The 16,381-nt window shown below is 39.8% G+C and overlaps 1 protein-coding gene across 2 annotated transcripts in view; it reads left to right on the plus strand.

The window, feature by feature from the left end:
* DOCK3 (dedicator of cytokinesis 3) overlaps positions 1-16,381 on the plus strand; it is a 698,449-nt gene that overhangs the window by 432,197 nt on the left and 249,871 nt on the right. For both annotated transcript variants that reach the window (XM_077992951.1, XM_015130827.3), the window contains exon 10: positions 15,220-15,301. In XM_077992951.1, coding sequence (XP_077849077.1) covers positions 15,220-15,301 — 82 coding nt within the window. The remainder of the gene's footprint in view (positions 1-15,219; positions 15,302-16,381) is intronic.

Consider the following 16,381-nt stretch of genomic DNA (forward strand, 5'->3'; position numbering starts at 1 on the left):
TGGCACTAATCTCTGCAATCCCTCCAAGGATGCAATATTGGTTTTTTGTTTGTTTGTTTGTTTTGAGATGGAGTCTCACTCTGTAGCCCAAGCTGGAGTGCAGTGGAGTGATCTCAGTTCACTGCAACTTCTGCCTCCTGAGCTCAAGTGATTCTCATGCCTCAGCCTCCTGAGTAGCTGGGAGTACAAGTGTGCACCACCACACTCGGCTAATATTTTGTACTTTAGTAGAGGTGGAGTTTCATCGTGTGGCCCAGGCTGGACTCAAACTTCTGAGCTCAGGCAATCCACCCACCTCGGCCTCCCAAACTGCTGGAATAATAGGCGTGAGCCACTGCACCCGGGCACAATAGTTTTTAAATTTACTATTCGTCTAGGTAGAGGCCACTCTAATGGCTTCCATCTGGCCTTTCCCACCATAATAGCCCTTACCCTACTAGTCAGGGAGCCAATGTGGGGGTTCTACCAGCTCCTTAATATGTCTGTGCCAATTATGCATTCAGGCAATGGGGAAATGACCATAGGATCAGTCAGGGGACCCACTGTAAGTCAGACCTGCTAAAACTCCATTAATTACCTGACTTTTGTAAGCCCCTGCTTTAACTGGAGGGCCACAGTGATGTTTTCAGTCCCCTGGAATCCACATCAGCTCAGAGCCAGTGTCTAGTAGTCCCTGAAATGCCTGATCATTTCTCTTTCCCCGGTGCACAGCTACCCTGGTAAAAGGCCGGAGGTCTTCTTGGGGAAGGATGGGAGAAAGATTCACTGCATAAATTGTTGGTAATGTAGTGGGGTCCTTCTTTGGGGTACCTGGCCTCCCTTCATTCAAGGGGTTCTAGATCTGTAAACTAGTTCAAGTCTGGAAATTGATTTGGGGCCATGATTCTCTGTTTTTATAATTCAGATTAGTCTTGTGTCTGTTCAACCTAGAAATTTTCTGCTTGTATAAATTAAGTAGGAATGCAGTAGGCTTCCTATCCGCTTAACTTCTAGGAACACCATGATTAAATAGCCAGTGCCAGAGCTCTACATGAGTCAGACTATTCTGATTGCCGCTTTGCCTCCGCTGTCCGTCGTGGTAGGCCCATTTTGCCTTTGACAGTTGAGTGCTGCCACCTGGCCCCTGCCACCTCGGGATCCAGTTATTTCCACTGTATTTAAATTTTGTAGTTGAGTGACTGTGGTTCCCACTGTTAGATCTGGCATACAGAGAAGAGCAGTTACAGGGCTCTTCAAATTATAGGACATCTTCAAAATGCAGGTGTTGCCCTCACAAATCTGTTTCACAAGGCATTGGTCAAGGGTGTATCTTCTGGACCCTCCCAGCTGGGATGAGTAGGTCTAAGGTGACTAATACACTCCACCATCCCTCTCCCTAAGCCTTTGGATCCCTTCCTCTACATTAAACAAAGGGAGATCAGGCATTTCCAGCTTTCTCACAGTGAACCATCTTTTAATCCATACTTCAGCTAACCAAAGAAACTATTAGAACCTTTTTTAACTCCCCAAGCTGCAACATTAAATGCAGAGTCCCTACTTAGTGGACCCAAATCAATAAATTCAGCCTGACCCAACTCTGTGTTTCTTCCACCATTGTCCCATACCCTTAATGTCCATTCCCATCCTGTTCTCCAGATTTCTGTTTATATAAATTAGAAAACTCAAGCAGTTATTTTCAAGTGTAGCACACCTCCTTATGAGTCACACTCTCAACCTCACCTCTAGGGGCCTGCTGGGACTTTAGCCTAGTTATAGGTCTAGAAGCAAACAGGGGTGTTGGGGTGGGTCCCGAGGAGAATCAACATTATCTTACCTGGCAACTGCCTCAGGAGATAAGACTCTCACTCAGGGCAATTGTAGCAAATTTGAGGCTCGGTATCTGCTTCTGAAGCTGGGAGATAGAATCCCTAAGTTCATCATTTTGTTTCATCACTTTGTCCACCAAACTTAGGAGCAACCAACCAGCTTCATTATGTTCCTGTAGAGAAAGAGCTGGAATTGTGGAAAAACACACAAGCTCTTACCATGTGAGTGGCTGTTCTGCAATAAAAAATGGATGCACAGCTTTGCCAGGTGTCTACTGTTAAAGTGAGGGCATTTATTGGAAAAGAATGGGACCCTGCAACTTGGAATAGGGACGTGTGGAAGGACCCTGATGAAGCTGGGGGCACTGAGTTCCTTTTGCCAGAAGGAACACCGTCCCCATCCCCAGTCATGTCAGCATCCCCTCCCCGGCCCAAGCTGCCATCAGCCTTTCCACCTTTGTCTGAGGAGATAAATGCTGTGCTCCCTGAGACAACACTGATGTCCTCCCCTGAGGCAGTTGCCAGGCAGAAAAATGTTGATTTTCCTCAGGACCCACTCCCAATACCCCTGTTTGCTTCTAGAGCTATAACTAAAGTCCCGGTAGGTCCCTAGAGGTGAGGCTGAGAGTGTGACCCATGAGAAGGTGCACTACACTTGAAAAGAACTGCTTGAGTAGTTTTCTTTATTGTTATTGCTATTATACTTTTAAGTTCTAGGGTACATGTGCACAACGTGCAGGTTTGTTACATATGTATATATGTGCCATGTTGGTATGCTGCACCCATCAACTCATCATTTACATTAGGTATTCCTCCTAATGCAGTCCCTCCCCACTCTCCCCACCCTATGACAGGCCCCAGTGTGTGATGTTCCCCATCCTGTGTCCAGGTGTTCTCATTGTTCAATTCCCACCTATGAGTGAGAACATGCAGTGTTTGGTTTTCTGTCCTTGCGATAGTTTGCTCAGAATGATGGTTTCCAGCTTCATCCATGTCCCTACAAAAGACATGAACTCATCCTTTTTTATGGCTGCATAGTATTCCGTGGTGTATATGTGCCACATTTTCTTAATCCAGTCTATCATTGATGGACATTTGGGTTGGTTCCAAGTCTTTGCTGTTGTGAATAGTGCTGCAGTAAACATAGGTGTGCATGTGTCTTTATAGTAGCATGATTTATAATCCTTTGGATATATACCAAGTAATGGGTTCGCTGGGTCTAATTTATACAAACAGAAATCTGGAGAACAGGCATGGGAATGGATATTAAGGGTGTGGGATAATGGTGGAAGGAACATAGAGTTGGGTCAGGCTGAATTATTGATTTGGGCCCACTAAGAGGGAAGGGTGCAGGACTGAGAAGGAATTTCAGAGGTGATAGAATGTTCTTTCATTACCCAGGTACTAAGCCTAGTACCTAATAGTTATTTTTTCTACTCATTTCCCTCCTCCCACCCTCACCCTCAGTGGGCCCCAGTGTCTGTTGTTCTCCTCTTTGTGTCCATGTGTTCTCATCATTTAGTTCCCACTTATAAGTGAGAACATGTATTGTTTCTGCATTAGTTTGCTAAGAATAATGGCCTCCAGCTCCATCCATGTTCCTGCAAAGGACAGGATCTCGTTCTTTTTTATGGCTGTGTAGTAGTCCATGGTGTGTATATACCCCATTTTCTTTATCCAGTCTACCATTGGTGGGCATTTGGGTTGATTCCCTGTCTTTGCTATTGTGAATAGTGCTTCTGTGAACATATGCCTGCATATGTCTTTATGGTAGAATGATTTATATTCCTTTGGGTATATATTCAGCAATGGATTACTGGGTGAAATGGTAGTTCTGTTTTCTGAAGACTTGATAGGGGCTGTATAATTACAAAAACGTTATTATAATTACTTGAGAATATGTAACAACAGATTTACTCATGTGTCTGTTTTATCTTAGACAAAATGGAAAAAGCCAGTTTTCTGGGATTATTTGCCATTCAGGTTTCTGCTTGTTCTTAAGCAAATCATTATCTACATCTCTTCAGTGGGAATGTCATGAACTTCAAACAAACTGTGTGCCTCCGGAAGAGCTGGAGTGGGAACGTGGCATAGACTTTCTAGTTGGAAGAGTCAGAGTACATGTAGGTAATAGGAATCCTGTAGATAGGTTTCTTTCATGCAGCACCTCTAGGAGCCTATGCCACACAGACACTCTTCATCTCTGGAGCAAGATGTGGCTTGCAGCATTTCCCAGGTATATTTTCCCATGGAACCCAACTTTCCACACCCTAACACTTTTTTTTCAGTACTTATTTCATGAGTTGAAATAACAGATAAAGCATGGGCTTTGAGGTCAAACAGATCCAGATTTGAATTTCAACTTTACTACTCTCCACTTTTTCATCTCAAGCCAGGAACTTTGCCTTTCTGACTCTTAGTTTTTTCAGAGGTAAAATACCTGTTGTAAAGATCAAGTGCAATTAGGTAAGAAAAGAAATACTTAAAAGAATGCCTGGCACACAAAAAACACTAAGTGGCTGCTGTTGCAGCTACTACAGCAAAATAATTAATACCAGAGCTGTATCTCCCTCTCACATATTTTCTCTTTCACACGAGTTTTTAGCTACCTGTTTTCTGTTCACATTTGTGTTCCACAGAGACCTCAAATTCAGTATGTACACCCAAAATTTATATAATCTTCCTTTATATCTTCTCTGGTTGATACAACCACATCCAGTCAACTGCTAAATCTGGTCAGCTGTGTCTCCTAAATATATCTCACATCCATTCACTTCTCCTCAGTTTCAAGACTGCATCATAGCTTGCCTGGGCTACTCCTGTTGTCTCTCTGGAGTACTTTCTATGTTACTAACCTGGTTTCTGCATTGCAGCCCAAATGCTCAGTCTAAACACTTATGGGATCATGCTGCTTCTCAAGTTTGAACTTTCAGAGCCTCTCTAAGGCCCACAATAGGGTTTTTCAAACTCGTTAACCCTAACACCAGTTGAAGTCCTTAAAATTATAGATTCCTGGACTGTCTCTGGGAATCCTTTCCTCTAGAGATTCTGATCCAGATGATCTTGGATTTGGCCCAGGATATTTGCATTTTAAGTAAGCTGCCAGGTACTACAAATGGTAGCCAAATTTGGAAAATCCTCACACGTAAATAATCCACACTGTGTTTGGCACCTCTGACTAGCTATCCAGTACTCTCTTTTTAATTTTATTTTATTTTTAGTTTTAGTTTTAGTTTTAGTTTTAGTTTTAGTTTTTTGGAGACAGGGTCTCGCTCTGTTGCCCAGGCTGGGAGTGCAAGGCTGCATGCAGCCTTGACGTCAGCAGGCTCAAAGCAATCATCCCACTTCAGCCTCCTGAGTCGCTGGGGCTATGAATGTATACCATCATGCCCAGGTAATATTTAATTTTTTGTAGAGACAGGATCTCACCATATTTCCAAAGCTATTCTTGAACTCCTGGGCTCAAGTAATCCTCCTGCCTCGGCCTCCCAAAGTGCTAGGATTACAGGTGCGAGCCATTGCATGCAGCCTCCAGTACCCTCTTAACTCATGCTCTGAGCTTCCCCATACAATAAGCTACATCATCCTTTAGAAAGTCTGCACTGCTCACTCTCTCCTCCTAGAATACCTTTTTCTTCATCTCTAATTACCCCTTACCAAAAGTCTTTCAAGAACCTGTTCCAGTACCTCCTTCAGGCAGCCTATCCTCATTCCAGTAGTTTGTCGGCCCCCCCTTTTTTTTTTTTTTTTGAGACATAGTCTTGCTCTGTCACCCAGGCTGGAGGGGGCAGTGGTGCGATCTTGGCTCACTGCAAGCTCCGCCTCCCGGGTTCACGCCATTCTCCTGCCTCAGCCTCCCCGGTAGCTGGGACTACAGGTGCCCGCCACCACGCCTGACTGATTTTTTTTTTTTTTTTTTTTTGTATTTTTAGTAGAGACAGGGTTTCACCATTTTAGCTAGGATGGTCTTGCTCTCCTGACCTTGTGATCCGCCCACCTCGGCCTCCCAAAGTGCTGGGATTACAGGCATAAGCCACCGTGCCCGGCCTTGTCAGCCCCTTTCTATGTAATTATAGCATTTTCACATTGTGGAGCAATTTTTTGTTTATGTGTGTCTCTGTTCCACTAGACTTGAGGACAGGGATTACTTCATTTCTATAGCCTCAGCATTTAGCTCAGTTTCTGCAAAATGATAGTAGTTAGTGAATGTTTGTCAAAAGAATTAAAGGGAAATAGGAAGGCCAGAAAGAATGCTTGCATTATACCAGTAGTCACAAAAATGTTACTTGGAGTCCTGAAGTATCTCAAGGAGAACCGGTGGTCAGAGTAGAGGCCTAACTATGGAGGATTCCTGCATTATCCCCCTTTCCTGAAACCCTCACCTCTGATTCAACCCAAGAAAATCTGCTTCTTAAGTTTTTGTATGTTGGTGAACAGGGTAAGGTTTTGTTGAAGAGAAAAGCTGACACTAAAAGTAAATTTGGAAACCATAGCCCTGGACCATCATTTGCCTTTATAAAACCCCTTTTTTTTTTTTGTGGATTTCTGCTTTCTGTGCTTTAAAATGAAGTGGGAAAACTTAAAGAATTTGAGAAATAAAGCCAAGTGATCTAAATTGGAAAATGAATCTATGAGGGGATATTAGATATTTCCTACTCTGTTGGGTCATACAGTGTAGTATAACCTTGGGGCTACTTGCTTATTTTCAAGCACCTGGCAGGTTATCATGGGAGAGATGCTAAGCAGTTGGCATCCATATTCATGGAGGACTGAACGGGGAACATAAAGATTAAATTGAAAAAGTTGGGAGAATTCCTCTAAATTTATTTGAGAAAACTGCTTCTGTTTCCAAAACAGTGTCTTTAGGATGTACCCTCTTTGAGGATAAGAAACTCATCTCTGCCTTAGTGCCTGGCATGGGCTGGTACCTCATTGGCAGTCACCAAACATTTGTTGAAGGGATGCATGAATTGCCATCAATGAAGGCATATACAAAATGCGGTGCCATCCAAGAATTATCAATCTCAAAAACGGAAGTTATCTTAAAATTAAGACACCATTAGACTTGTCACAGATTGAAATTATGGGATTCATTTGTAAGAACTTGATCAATAATATGAAATTAATGTAACTTCATATGCTGTATGTCCGTAGTTCATCATCATAAAAACAGCTAAAGGTAGAGTAGTTCCCTTGTAATATTGCTTACTGAAGAGTAAGAATTAACCATCTCTTTTTCTCTTGAAAGAGATCAAATAGTAACTTAGATGGTTTCTCATTCATATAAAGAGAAAGAATTATTCATATAGAGGTGTGAATATTTATGAAATCTCATGGGTAAATTTGACTCTCTTGGCCACAGTTTCTATTGCACCTTTGAAGAATACAAGTACTTGCTGTTGCTCTAGTTGCCAAGTAGATTCAGTCAGCATTTATCTACTATGTTTCTACAGACTCCATTGCCTTACACAAAAGTGGGTTGTGGGGTAAAATGTAACCTGTCCCCTTAGTTCTTAAAACATATACTACCATTTTAAGCCTCTGAAAAGTCCTAGAGGGTAGAAACCTGTCTGTTTCAATACAGTATTTCCCAACAATATTTTGCCACTTTTTTTGTAAAACATCTATTGACAAATCATGGGAACATTGGATAGATTATTTGTCTTCAAATAGTTTGAAGCATTTATTTATCATACCCATTGGGGAAGCTAGCAAAATATATAAATAAACGGGTATATAAACAGGTGTGATAAATAAATGAAATAATTATATGTATGCCATAAGCCCTCTGAAGTGAAAAAAACAGTTATTTTGAGTATTAAAAATCATCAAAAAGGCCAGGTGAAACTAGAGTATGAAAATCTTGAGGAGATATAAAGCTCAGGTTGGCAATGTGAGAACTAATGAAAGGAAAGGGCTTCCTTTCATTATTGAGGAGAAAAAGAGAAGTTCCTATGTTCTGTTAGAGCCAGCAGCCCTATTTACCTAGATAGTTACTTCATCTACTATTTTATCTTTGAACAAGAGCTTGTGTAAGTCCCTCCAAATAGTACCCCTCTATGGGCAGCTCCAAAAAGCAGCCTGTTGGGGAGGTGTCTGCTCTTGAGAGATTCACAGAGTGTATAGTGTGAGGATGAGAGCAATTGTATGTTTTCCTTCTGAAGAATAGTACAGAAGTTATAATAGATTCTCTTGAAAATCTCCTTGAAAGACATAAACTTCCCAAAACCTACTTTTATACTCATGTATTTGCAAAGATATATTATCACATTATCAGATAATTGGGGATTGTTACATGCATGGTATACATATTAGAATAGATCAACTTCTGTAACAAATAAAAAATATATTATGGTTCAAACACAATAAAAGTATATTTTCTTGCTTTTATAACAGCCCTGGGTGGGTGTTTTAAGTTAGTAAGACAGTCTTCATCCACACAATCATTTAGGGACCAAGACTAATGGATAATCTGCCATCATCAATACATAGCACCAAGGTTGTACTGGGGGTCATCTCCACTCCAGCTTTCTAGAAGGGAGAAAGCATGAAGGCACATATATAAGAAATTTTTAGGACTAAGCCTAGAAATTGCACACATCACATTCACACTTTAGTGTCCACAATTCAGTCACATGGCTCCACTCAACTGCAATGGGGAGGCTAAGATGTATACTCTAGCTCTGTACCCAAGAAGAAACAGAAAACATGGATTTAGTGAGCATCTGGGGGACTGTGTCTGTCACAACATAGTTGTTGCATCTTGGTCCTTGGTCACCAAATTAGAAGGTTGATTTGTGCTATCTCATTTGCTCCCTTCTGGCTCATAGATGTTTCTGCATAGTGTGATGGTGATGTACCCATCCATTTTATTGTGACCCTCATTAGCAAACTTCCACATACCACACAGCAATTCTCAGGACATTTCCACCTTTTTCCATTCAACATTTATTGTAGGGTCAGGCTCTTAGAAGTACTAGAGGTACCGAAGGGAACAATGTCCTTATCCTTGGGAGTTTATTCTCTTGTGTAAGAGAAAGACAATAAAGAAAGAAAATAATTAGTTTGTGCCACATGCTGTAAAAAAGAGAGTAAGTAATGGGAAAGGGTAAAGCAGTACTGCTCTTGCCAACATATCAAAGTTGGCTTCTCTAGGAAACTGGAGGCTAAGATCTGAAGGATGGTAGTGAGCCAGCCACTTGGGCTGAAAGAACAGCATTCCAGAGAAAACAACATGCACAAAGGTCCTAAGGCAAGAATGAGCTTGGCAAGTTCAAGAAACTTGTATCTAGGACACCAGTGTGTGTGTGGCGAGTAAGCAAGAAAGGCTCATGTGAGATGAGATAGGGCTGTAAGATAGGCTGAGTCAAGTGTTTCACACAAGGCCATACAGATCTTGGAGAGTTTACATGTTATCTGAGAGTGAGAGTAAACCACGAAAAAGTTTGTTGTTGTTTGTTCTCTGTAACAGCTTTATGTTAATATAATTCACATACTATAGAGTTTACCCATTCAAAGGGTACAGTTCAATGGCTTTTATTAGAGTTATGCAACCATTACCACAGTCCATCTTAGAACAGTTTCATCAACTCAAAAAGAAATCCCATACCATTTAATAGTCACTCAGTTTCCTCCAAATCCCCAGCCCTAGGCAACTACTAATCTATTTTCAGTCTCTGTAGGTTTGCCTATTGTAGACATTTCATAAAAATGGAATTAGACAGTGTGTGGTCTTATGTGATTCGCTTCCGTTACTTAGCATATTGTTTTCAAGGTTCATCAACATTTTAGTGTGTGTCAGTACTTCGTTACTTTTATGGCTGAATAATATTTTGTTATTTGGCTATATCTACCACATTTTATTTATCCATTTGTCGGTGGATATTTTGGTTGTTTTCACCTTCTGGCTACTATTAATAATGCTATGAACATTCATGTACAAATTTTTGTGTGACCATATGTTTTTATTTCTCTTGGATATATACCCAGGAGTAGAATTTCTGAGTCATATGGTAACTATGCTAACCTCTTGAGGAACTTCCAGACTGTTTTTCCAAAGTGGCAATACCATTTTGCATTCCCATCAGCTGTGTATGATAGTTCCAATTTCTCCATTTCTTTGTCAGCACTTACGATTATCTATCATTTTGAATAAAGCCATTCTAGAGGTTTGAAGTGATACCCTCATTGTGCTTTTGATTTGCAATTACCTGATGACTAATGATGTTGAACATCTTTTCATGTGTTTATTTGCCATTTGTGTATTTTCTTTGGAGAAATACCAATTCAAGTTACTTACCCACTTTTGAATTGTCTTTTTATTATTAAATTTTAAGAGAGCTTTATATATTCTAGGTACAAGTCCCTTATCTGTATATGATTTGTAAATATTTTTGCCCATTCCGTGGCTTGTCACTTTCTTGATGGTGTCTTTTGATGCACAATAATTTTTTGCTTTAACGAAGTCCCTTTTTTTGTTGTTGTTGCTTGTGCTGTTGGTGTCCTTCCTACCTAAGAAACCATTACTTAATTCAAGGTCATGAAAATTTATACCTACATTTTCTTCTAAGGATTTTGTAGCTTTAGCTCTTACATGTAGGTCTGTGGTTCGTTTTTACTTAATTTTTATATATGGTGTGAAATAAAGATCCAGCTTCATTTTTTGCATGTGAATATCTAGTTGTCCCAACACTGTTTGTTGAAATACTATTCTTTTCTCCACTGAGCTGTCTTAACACTCTTGTAAAAAATCAGTTGACCTCATAAAAAGGTTTTAAGCTGGGAAAAGATACGATCTGATTGATACTTTAAAAGGATCAGTCTCTCCAAGGATGGCTTTTAGAGAGGCAAAAGGGAAGTAGAGCTGGGAAGCTGTTATAATAATCCAGGTTAGTCAAGTAATGGCCAAGACTAGTGACAGCAAAGAAGATGGCAAGCTTTATAAAGATTGAAGATAGTTTGGAGAGAGGATTGCCTTGACTCTATGTTTTTGCCACTTTTTCACTTGTCTGTGTCACAGCTGTCTTTTCTACTTTTCCCCATTATATTTTCTCTTAAATGGTCTTGAGAATTTTTTCTGTTATTTTTGGAAGTCTTTTTTTTTTTTTTTTTTTTTTTTTTTTTTACTTTACTGTTTTTTATTTCCTGTCTGTGATAAAACTCACAACTTATTTGTATCTACACTATTACTAAAACCACAGCTTATTTGTATCTACACCTATTGTTTCCTTCTTCACTCTTTCCTGGATTCTATCCCTCTTCACCTACTCAGTGATTTTCCTTTACCAGTTATATCCTGTGTCTTCAGTAGTTCTCCTTCTATAAGCCTTGTCCCATTAGATACACATTTTCTTAGGTGTATTCCATCTTTTTTTGAGTCTGGTTTTTAAAATGTAATTTATACATAGTAAAATTCACCCTTTTTAATGCACAGTTCAGTGAGTCCTAACAAATGTATATAGTTGTGAAACCATCACCACAGTCAAAAATAGAACATTTCATCACTCTCAAAAAGTTCCCTCATGTACCTTTGCAGTCAGTCCCTACCCTTCTTCCCCAGTCCTAGCAACTGATTTGATTTCTGTTCCTATAGTTTTGCCTTTTCCAGAATGCAATATAAATGGAGACATAGAGCCTATGGCCTTTTTTCATTGGGTTTTTTCATTTAGTATGATGCTTTTGAGATTCATCCATATTATTATATATCCCAGTAGTTTGTTTTTTAAAATTGTGAAATGATATTCTATTATGTAGATTATTCATTTATCCCCCTGATGGATAGTTGGGTTCTTACATGTTTTGGCCATTGTGGATGATGCTGCTATAAATATTTATATATAGATCTTTGTGGATTTTTTTCGTTTCTCCTGAGTAAACACATAGGAGGAGAATTACTGGGTCATTTAGTATGTGTATGTTTATAAGAAACTATCAAGCTGTTTTCCAAAGTGGATATACCATTTTGCATTCTTACCAACAGTTTATAAGAGGTTTAGTTCTAGTTGCTCGACATTCTTACCAACCTTTGGTATATTGATTCCTTTTTTTTTTTTTTTTTTTTTTTTGAGACAGAGTTTCTCTCTTGTTGCCCGTGCTAGAGTGCAATGGCATAATCTCGGCTCATTACAACCTCTGCCTCCCGGGTTTAAGTGATTCTCCTGCCTCAGCCTCCAGAGCAGAGCAGCTGGGATTACAGGCACATGCCACCATGCCCGGCTAATTTTTATGTTTTTAGTAGAGACGAGGTTTCGTCATGTTAGCCAGGCTGGGCTCGAACTCCTGACCTCAAGTGATCTGCCTGCCTCGGCCTCTCAAAGTGCTGGGATTACAGGCGTGAACCACTGCGCCTGGCCAGTATATTCTTTCTTTAATTATAGCTATTCTAGTAGGTGTGTAATGGTATCTGTGTTTTTTGTTTTTTTTGTAATGGAGTTTTGCTGTTTTGCCCAGGCTGGAGTGCAGTGGCGCGATCTAGGCCCACTACAACCTCTGCCCCCTGGGTTCAAGCGATTCTTCTGCCTCAGCCTCCTGAGTAGCTGGGATTACAGGCGCCCACCACCATGACTGGCTAATTTTTGTATTTTTAGTAGAGATGCGATTTCACCATGTTGGCCAGACTGGTCTCGATCTCCTGACCTCAGGAGATCTACCTGCCTCACCCTCCTAAAGTGCTGGGATTACAAGTGTGAGCCACTGCACCCAGCCCTCACTGTGTTTTTAATTTGCATTTCTCTAATGATTAATGATACTTTGTTGTGCTTATTTGCCATCTCTGCACATCCTTTGGTGAAGGGTTTATTCAGATCTTGTGTCCATTTTTTATTTGAATGTTTATTCTTTTTGGGCATTTTATATGTTCTCAATACAATTTTTTCTTAGGTGAATGTTTTGTGATTATTTTCTCTCAGTCTGTAGCTTGTCCTTTCCTTTTCTCACTAGTGTCTTTTAAAAAGAAAACTTTTAATTTCTGTCTAAATTAAGTCTAATTTATCATTTTGTTGTGATTTGTGATTTTTGCTTAATAATCTCCGGCCACAGAAAGTTTTCTACTATGTGCTAAATGTGGAAACAAATGTGAAAAAGATATATAAGATACTTGTCTTCGTTTTTCACTGAGTTTTCTTCTTTTATAGTTTTAGCTCTTGTATTCGAGCTTGTGATACATTCAAGTTAATTTTTAAAAGCAAGGGTCAAGGCTTAGTTTTTTCATATGGATTGTTCAGCACCATTTGCTGAACGTGGTGTACACCCCCTTTGATACCTTTATTTGAAATCAATTGACTTTGTATATATGGGTTATCCCATATTTTAACAAAGACCTCCCTCAACCCCACATGCCCATTTAACTAAAAATGCATCACTTCCACCTCTTCACAATCATTCTTTAAAGTGTGGTCTAGACTGTGCTTCATCATTTCTTTCTTACTCCTTACACTGGCATCTTTCTCTACCATTTCATTAAAACAGTTCTTGCCAGAATCACCAGTGATCTGTGTTCAAGAGTTTTGTCCTTGTTACATGTGACTCTCAACGGTCCTGGACCTTGCTGACCCCTCCCTCCTCTTTCAAACACTCTCTTCACTTGACCAGTGCAACATCTTACCATCCTTCATATTTTTCTTCTGTTTTTCCATTTGCCCCATGTGTCTACTTTGATAGTTTTTCTTTACCCATTTCTTAAATGTCATTGTCCCTCAGCATTCTGACCAAAGCCCCTTTTCCTCTTTGTTCTTTGCATGTTCCCTGCTTATTCCCGTTTGTTCCCCTGACTGAAGAATCTCAAATTTATGTCTGACCCAAATCTTTCTGAGATTTATTTCTGCATGTCTAACTGCCTACCAGGACCACAGCTGTATGAGGAAAAAGTACCTTGTATATGTCTTGTTCACATTTATATTCACATGCCAAGTACACAGGACTTAATAACAATTTGTAGACTGATCAAATGAATACATGAGCAAACTAAACTGATACCACATATATTCCATGAATATATGACTGGAGGCACAAAATAAGTAAGTTACTTTTGGAATCACATACTTTGTCTTCACCATGGCACAGTTTTCCTTTACAGCTGGTAGTGAATCTTTGGATAAAGAGATGGGAATGAGATTCTGCACAGGGGCAGGAAGGAGATGCGAGAGTAAAGAGACATTTCTCCAAACGTTGCAAACACTGTTTCTAAAGTTTTCTAGTCTAGTAATTGTAATTTTCTTTTGAAATTATGTATATTATTTGGAGAATAAAATAGTTAGTGACTCTATTAAATTCTGATTGTAGCTTTAGCTATAACACATCATTTCTTTTTGAATTTCCACCAAAGTTTTTATATGTTGCTGTAACATTTTTTAAGACCTAAAGCAAACTTGTCCAACCTGCAGTCTACAGGCTACATGCAGCCCACAATGGCTTTGAATGCAGCCCAACACAAATTCATAAACTTTCTTAAAATATCATGAGACTTTTTAAATTTTGATTTTTATTTTTTAGCTCATCAGCTACCATTAGTGTTAGTGTATTTTATGCGTGGCCCAAGACAATGCTTCTACCAATGCAACCCAGGGAAGCCAAAAGATTGGATGCCGCTGCCCTAAAGTGATTCTCAAGAGTTATATAAAACAGCATTCTCCATTGTTTTTGGCACCAGTGACCAATTTCATGGAAGCTAGTTTTTCCATGGACTGATGGGTGGAGGCAGTGGTGTGGGATGGTTTTGGAATGAAACTGTTCTATGAAACTGTTCTACCTTAGCTCTACCTTAGATCATCAGGCACTAGTTAGAGCATACAACCTGTATCCCTCCACGTGAAGTTCACAATAGGGTTTGTGCTCCTATGAAAATCTAATGCCATTGCTGATCTGACAGGAGGCAGAGCTCAGGTGGTAATACTTGCTCACCTGCCACCCACCTGCTGTGTGGCTCAGTTCCTCACAGGCCACGGGCCCATACCAGTCTGCAGCCTGGGGATTGGGGACTTCTGATATAGAAGATGTAAATTTGGTAATGTAGATTCTTTCGGATCTAATATGATGAATGGTTTTATGATCTGAGTGCTCACATCTAAGAATGTATATGCTTGTTATGGATTTTGCATCATGCCAGTGCTTTGGGAATATCTGGGAGATATTACTGCCCTCCTTACTGCCCTCAGGGAGCACACACCTTAAACAGATAAAACACACAGCTACAATCAGCAAATAAACAGAAGCACCTATCAGGTAGTTTGTAGTATCCTTTGTATGTTACTTAGCAGGAAAAAAGAGGGTATCCTGCCACTAGACATGTGTTTTTGGCCTTGCTTGTCACTGCAAGCTGTTATGTAAATATGTTTAGTGTTTTTCCTTATCTGCCCTTTTCCTCTGTTCTGGAGTGTGTTACTCACATTTCTCTGTATCTTTCTTTCCTACATTTCAGTGAGCGGTTTCTGGTAAGACTGAACAAGAATGGTGGGCCAAGGAACCCAGAGAAGATCGAACGAATGTGTGCCCTTTTTACAGTATGTACAAATTCTCTTTTCCTTCTTTGCTGTTGACTCTAACCAGTGGCCTGCTATGTGGATATTGTCACCCTGAAAACAAGCATTTATTCTTATTTCCACACACATGGGAGAGAATAGGACTTGATTTATGTTTCTGTTAGGTTTTAATGAAATATTTATAGAAAACTGAAATTATATACAGTTTTAAACTTAATTTTTATTAATGAAATACAATCAAGTACCTTTCACTGATATAGATTGTATAAGCTATTTCATACAATAGACACTTAAAATCTGACAGAACCAGCCTGGACAACATGCCAAACCCCATCTCTACAAAAAATACAAAAATTAGCCAGGCATGGCATGTGTCTGTAGTCACAGCTACTTGGGGGTCTGAGGCGGGAGGATCGCCTTAGCCCAGGAGGTTGAGGCTGCAGTAAGCCAAGGTCACACCACTACACTCCAGCCTGGGTGAAAAAGTGAGACCAGATCCTGTCTCAAAAAACAAACAAACAAACCAAAATCTGACATAGGTCTTTCTTACTATTCTTATCCAAGGCCACTGGGAATTTCTCTGAGGTGTATAATTTCTAATGCATAATTTATTTTAAAGGTATCCAACAAGTTTACAGCTTTGTAGTTTGTTAGTGAGTTCATATACAGCAAGACAAACTATATAATAGTCCTCTTCCAAATACCAAATGGGGGATATTTTCCTACTGTCATCTGTACTTTTTTTATATATATATACTTTAAGTTCTAGGGTACATGTGCACAACATGCAAGTTTGTTATATAGATATACATGTGCCATATTGGTTTGCTGTACCCATTAACTCATCATTTGCATTAGGTATTTCTCCTAATGCTATCCCTCCCCCAACCCCATCCCACAACAGGCCCCAGTGTGTGATGTTCCCCACCCTGTGTCCAAGTGTTCTCATTGTACAATTCTCACCTGAGTGAGAATATGTGCTATTTGGTTTTCTGTCCTTGCGATAGTTTGCTCAGAATGATGGTTTCCTGCTTCATCCTGCAAAGGACATTAACTCATCATTTTTATGGCTGCATAGTATATACCATGTGTATATGTGCC

Source organism: Macaca mulatta, chromosome 2 (assembly GCF_049350105.2).
Source record: "Macaca mulatta isolate MMU2019108-1 chromosome 2, T2T-MMU8v2.0, whole genome shotgun sequence".
Classification (NCBI taxonomy): Eukaryota; Metazoa; Chordata; class Mammalia; order Primates; family Cercopithecidae; genus Macaca; species Macaca mulatta.